The sequence below is a fragment of the Sinocyclocheilus anshuiensis genome, unplaced genomic scaffold (assembly GCF_001515605.1).
Source record: "Sinocyclocheilus anshuiensis isolate Anshui unplaced genomic scaffold, SAMN03320099.WGS_v1.1 scaffold990, whole genome shotgun sequence".
NCBI lineage: Eukaryota > Metazoa > Chordata > Actinopteri > Cypriniformes > Cyprinidae > Sinocyclocheilus > Sinocyclocheilus anshuiensis.
This window is the reverse complement of record NW_015539926.1, coordinates 182087-188640: the sequence shown is the minus strand read 5'-3', so window position 1 is coordinate 188640 and position 6554 is coordinate 182087. Positions and strand designations below refer to the sequence as shown.

Here is a 6554-nt window from a genome sequence, read left to right as displayed (position 1 = left end):
TTTTTTAAAATGTTAAAGTTAATTTAAAATTATACCGTTTATTAAATGCATTCAGGTTTACTTTTTGTTGTTTTGTTAGTTATTTTTATTATTTGACACATTTTGATGACTATGATACACTATTTAATGGCAACTTCCATTGTACAGCTATTGGGGCATGTTGTCACAAAGTGTACTTTTTTCATCTATCTGAACATCATGAATTATGGTTTTTGAGGTCAAGAAATAGGGATAAGTATGTTTTAAAAACAAAGGGAAAACAGCAGATAAACATCAAATTTTCATTTTTGGATGAACTATCCCTTTAACAAAGGGAAATCGTCCTACATTTCCCAGCATGCACTTGGAGGGCTCCGTAACCCCCTTCATCAAATCCGCAATCTCATTCACTCACTGTCCGTGTCGAGGACAACAACTCACTACCTCTGTCTCTATCTGCCCTTGTAAGTACACTACTCTTCATTCAGTTCATTATTATTACTACGTCTCGTTATTTTAATTAGAGCTTAGAGTCGAGCTGTAACCGACGTGCTGTGAATTAATTCAAAGAAAGGATCAGTATTTGGACTGACAGTATATTGTACTATATGTTCACTCATGTATAAAGTCGTGACTTCGTAAACGTTAGGTGGGGAATTAGTTGTATTAGATAAACAAATAATTCGAGCAGGTTGACAAGGTTTTTAATTTTCCTCACAGTGTTTTATCAGTGGTCCGTCGCACGTTTACTGTTATTCTTTGTCTTTCTCGACCACTAATCTACCAGACAACAGCTCGACTAAACAAAACAAATGACAGGATCTGTACGCTGTTTGTATTGCTTCTTGAACAGTTAGTAAACACATATTAACACTAGTTTGCCTTTATTTCCATTGTCTTTAGGATTCTGAATCACTGAACTACAAAGAATAATTTCAGCACCATGACCAGAGATAATTTCATTCTGTGTATTCAAATGACATGAATTGAACTTTTCGCTGCTATACTTATAAATGAGGCGAAACTGTAGGCAGCTACAACAGGTGAACTATTATATATATCAAATGCATATGATATGACCACATTATGACTTATTATGATGAGGAATAAGAAAAATAACTGTTGGGACAGCTATACAGAGTGATCATGGTTGGAAATCTAGTTCTCTTTAATCTGTTTATTGTGTGTCTAATCTGTAGAATAACTCCTGTAAACTTTCAATTTAATTAGTTCTTAATTAATTTAATTAGTTCTTAGTTCTTAATCATCTTAGTTCTACTTGCATTGACTCCACGAAGCCAAAATGACTTCATCATATAATGATGAGACCAGGAGTGATGTATCAGAATCTCTGGAAGTCTGTGAATTCCAGGGACAATATGGAGTTCCAGGAGGTTACTACAAATCCAAAAGCCTGCCCGTTCTTAACGGAGACTGTCCTACCGTTAATGAGTCATTGGAACCGAGGCTGGTCAGTACGACGCAGACTTTAGTAAATACCGACCAGTGCTTGCCGTTCAATGAGCTGCAACAGAAAGGAGACTTGAGTGAACTGGATTCACCCACCAGGACAGATTTATCCCCTTCCATGTCCAGCATGGTGGGTCTTAGCAGCTCTATGAGAACTGAATCCAACCGAGCAGGTGGCAAAAAGATAGGCTTTTCATTGGCAAGATTCATCCGCTTTCCTGTGAGGAAGTACGTGAGGGTGATTCTTTCAGACTCTAGGTGTTTTTTGTTCTGTATGTGTTACCTGACGTTCATCCAGTCTTTGATGGTCTCGGGCTACCTTAGTAGTGTCATCACCACTATAGAGAAGAGATACAGCCTTAGAAGTTCAGAATCGGGACTGCTGGTTAGTTGCTTTGACATTGGAAGTCTTCTGGTGGTGGTCTTCATCAGTTATTTCGGGGGTCGAGGCCAGAGGCCACGCTGGTTGGCAGTAGGAGGGGTGTTCATCGCCGTGGGCGCAGCTCTGTTCTCCCTTCCGCATTTCATCTCTCCACCCTATCAAATCCAAGAGGTCAATTTGTCAACGGGGAACAAGGGCCTGTGCTCGAATGGGAATGGGAGCAGAAGGGATGCTCTGGATGTGTGGTCCTGTCCAAGGGACCAAGAGGGCAACGATCACTCCATATATGTTGCCCTGTTCATCTGTGCCCAGGTCCTGGTGGGCATGGGATCCACTCCTATCTACACGCTGGGACCAACGTACCTGGATGATAACGTGAAAAAGGAGAACGCTTCCCTCTACCTTGGTAAGAAACGTCTTTGTAGTTTTCATCACTACCTGTTTAATTTTGTGCTTCTGTTTTTACTTTTGTTGATTAAAGGATGACTTTTAATTCATAATATCACACTTAACAGTGTCATACATTTTTTAAATATATATTTTTTCAAATATTTATTTTATGTTAATTATTACATTTTTATATTTATAAAATTCCCCTAAACATACAAGAAATATATAAACAAATATATAAAAATATGATATATAACATGATTTATAATTATTATATATATAAATATTTTATATATTATAAATATCTACACATAAACTGTATATTACATATACACACTAGATATATATTTTTATATTTTTAAAAATGTTTTTTAATCATTATATAAATTAGTTTTAGTTATATAGTTAGTAATATAAATAATTTATTACATTTATAAATTAATAAATACATAATATATACATATAAAGTGTATAAATATTAAACATAAACACTAGTTTTTATTTTGTAATTAATTTAATAAATAAGTACAAATAAATACTCTCAATTTTTATATTATATATTGTATATTTTATATACATATTACTTTGTTTAGGGAGTTTTTAAAAAATATAAATAAATGTACAATAATGATAAATATAATTTTATATTATATTCTATTACATTATGTAAATGTTATAAATATAAATGTTATTGTATTATAAATGTTAATCCTGGAGCAGCACCAGAGGTCATTGCAAGTTGAGGGGGGTATAATACATGATCACATGACCCTTGTTCGTTCCTCTGTCATATATATTTCCAAATCCCTTTTTTTCCACCTTGTGATTGAGCACGCTAATGAATTTGTATGAAAGCCTCTTTGGGTGCACTTGTATTCAAAGAGACTTTTGTTGAAGAAACCATTCCATACTTGAAAAAGGTGATATCAGTGTTAAATTATCTTCTTGTTTTGTTTTTAATCAGCATCATGGTATTATCAACATGTTAAGTCATAACTATGGTAACTATGAAGATATGAAGCTTGCTGGGAGTGTGCATAAGGGCAGGTTTTGACAAAACAAAGCTGCTTTAGTTGTATGATTGATTGGGACAGAATTGATTTAGAAATTTGTAGGAAGACCCCTTTATCTACAGCTTGGTGAGTAAGTGGGGCAGTGATGGACCCTCTGCCTGGGGCAACACCCGTCTGACTGTAACCCCCAGCTGTGCACACTCCCAGACAGCATCTTTTAAAGAAGCACAGCACTGATCCAGAAACAGGGAGGGGTCTTTGTGATGGGTGATAATGCTTCAGTGAACATGCACACGCAGTCTTTGGAATAAAGAGCCCCATTATAAAGTACATATGCTGCAGCCTTTAAGTCAATGTATTGATCACCGCTTACACCTGAAGCCAGTTCAGTGAGCATGATATGACTGAAAGCAAGAGACACAAAACAACTGGCTTCCTGAAAGCCTGAGGTTTTTCTTCTCCCTTGAAACTTCATGGCTAGGAAAACATTGTTTGTTATGTTGATATCTTAAAACGGAATATAAAAATATATATTTTTTCTTGTACTGTAGTTTCTTTCTTTATCTTGTATGAAGCATTAAATGGGTTGATTAAGATGATGATAATGCAGTTGTTTTGAAATGTTTTAATGTTATGATTCCATTAACTTTTCATTCTGTATGATATTTAAGATTAAGAAAAATAACTAAATATTTATAAAAAGTACATACATTGGACTTTTGGTTGAGTCTGGATTCACAGACTTCAACTAACATGCAGCTAAAAATAATATCAATCATTAAACGAACAATTTATTGTGTCAAAATTTTGGCTACTTTTTTTCTGGCATCTCCCTGTTCCAATTATTTCAAACCCCATCACAATTTGTGTAAAGCACTTGGGGCAAGAAAAGACAAATTGAAATCTCCCATACATTGAGAGGAAGTAGAGTGGAATGTTTGCTTCGTCCCCAGCACTTGTTTGAGCTGTGCACACATTCCGTTAGCGACATGTAGGGCTGTTATACTTGCCTCTGTGCTTTTCACAGGTGGTTCAAACAGGGTTTGTCATTGCAAAACATGCTTATTCTCTTTTCTCTGCATCCTTTCATTTGCTTTCTTTTACTATGGTGTCTGAGTTAGTTGTGTGCAACAGACAGGGAGTCTGCATTATGAAAACATTTACATACCCCAAAATCCTTCAGGCAGATTCATTTTAATGAGCTGATGTAAACCAAAGTTCATTGTCCACCGTTTCCTCTTTCTGACACACTTTCGCATACTAAAACTGACCACTGTTCAGTTATCAGTGACATTTACATGAAGAATGACTGAGAATAGCATCTCAAACCTCTATAAAGGCTTAAACATAAAAAATTGGCTGATGCAGATAATTAAAAAATGGTCTAAAAATCCCTTAAAAACACCAAAGTCGATATATAAGAAAGCTCATTTCCACCACTGAATAAAAAATAAAAAAGGTAATTGCAACTTTTTCCCACAATTCTGACATTTTTCTCGCAATTGTGAGTTTACATCTCGCAATTCTGAGAATTGCCTGATACAAACTTACAATTGAGTTATAAAGTCATAATTGAGAGATATAAAGTCAGAATTGCAAGATATAAACTTTTTTTTTTCTCAGAATTGCTTGTTTGTATCTCACAATTCTGACTTTTTTTCTTAGTTAGAATTGCATGATATAAACTCACAATTGCGAATTATAAAGTCACAATTGTGGGATTTAAACTTGCAATTCTAACTTTTTTTTTCTCAGAATTGCTTTTTTGTATCTCGCAATTCTGACGTTTTTTCTCAGAATTGTGAGATAACTCACAATTCTGACTATATCAAGCTCGCAGTTGTGAGTTTATATCTCACAATTCTGACTGTATATCAAGCTCGCAGTTGTGAGTTTATATCTCACAATTCTGAGGAAAAAAAGTCAGAATTACGAGACGTGAACTCGCAATTGTGAGGGAAAAAAAGTCGGAATTGTGAGGTAAAAAGTAGCAATTATCTTTTTTTTTTTTTTTTTCAGTGGAGGAAATGGGCTTCCATAGATATACTGTATATCAATCAACCACTAAGAAGAACATAAGCAATTTGTCACAGAGCCAACAATGTCAAAAGTATTCAATCGAATAGTTGACACTCTAAACAATATTACTGTTACAAATACACTTTAAATAGTATACATACTAAAGATATCCATATTAGTTTACTTGCATGCAAAAGAAGGATTTTTAAGAATATTGTGGCCATTCTTTTTAAAATAATTGAAGTGAATGAGGACTGGCATGCATGCATAAATAAATAAATGCATTGAAAAAAATTGGTGTTGAAACAATTTACACTCAGAAATTACTAGTAAGTTTCACAATTAATTACAAAGAAATTGAAAACGCATTGAAGTAAATGTAAAATTTTGAAGTAGAAAGAATGGAGCAGTATTTTCTTGTAAATCGTACTCCAGCTAATCTTTATTTAATTTACTATTTAAAAAACAGTGTAGTTAATATGACTATTTATATACATGCCAAGTCAAAGTAATCTTTGCCAGAATATTCATATATATATTAAAAATCCAATCTTCAAATAAGAAATAATGCATACAGGTTTGGAATGACATGACAATTCTGTCATAAAAAAATGACAGAATTGAAATTTTATGGTTGAAATATCCCTTTAATGATCTTGTTCTTCATTTGAACAATGGACAGGACCAGGTGTTTCTGATTTACAGGCCAATGATTTTCTTAGCATGGCTTATAGACTGCAGTCAACCGAGGGGGTCAGTTTTGATTGGATTGTTCCTGTGTGCTTGAGAGTGTCTCTATTGTAGTTTGTTGCCAAATGCAGAATGAAGTAGTAATACTTCAGTAGCAGCTCTGTTACTTTAAGCTCTGACACTGTAATAACTAAGGACCTGCATTATTTCTTTTTTGGCTGTTGTACGTTTTGTCAGAGATAGTTGATCATAATGCACTGATGGCTCCCTGGTGGATGAGCAGTTTTATTTGTGGTAGTAATTGAGGAATACTGTGAGATGGATGGAGGCTGTGTAAAATTGGTGTGCACAATATCAGGATGCCCTGTGTAAACACACCTACTCTGTCAGCCTGCTTTTGTTCAATTTAGAAGGGGTAACAGCTGCTGCTTTTTGTGTGTGCGTATGTGAGAAGGCGAGAGACTTTGACTTTAATGGGTGTTTCTTCAACTACAGACACTTTTGGCCCAGTGGGTTTTTAGGAAATAATTGTTGTTAAACATACATACTGACAAGCTACGCAATATCGCGTTCATAATCGGAAGGTGATTCATCTGCGATTATGAACGCGA

At 34.7% G+C, this 6554-nt stretch overlaps 1 protein-coding gene across 1 annotated transcript in view; it reads left to right on the top strand.

The window, feature by feature from the left end:
• Positions 1-396: 396 nt before the first annotated feature.
• Positions 397-6554, top strand: part of LOC107686683 (solute carrier organic anion transporter family member 5A1-like) — a 61746-nt gene continuing 55588 nt past the window's right edge. The window contains exons 1-2 of the mRNA XM_016483770.1: positions 397-443; positions 883-2237. Of these exons, the coding sequence (XP_016339256.1) occupies positions 1283-2237 (955 nt within the window). The 5' untranslated portion in view covers positions 397-443; positions 883-1282. The remainder of the gene's footprint in view (positions 444-882; positions 2238-6554) is intronic.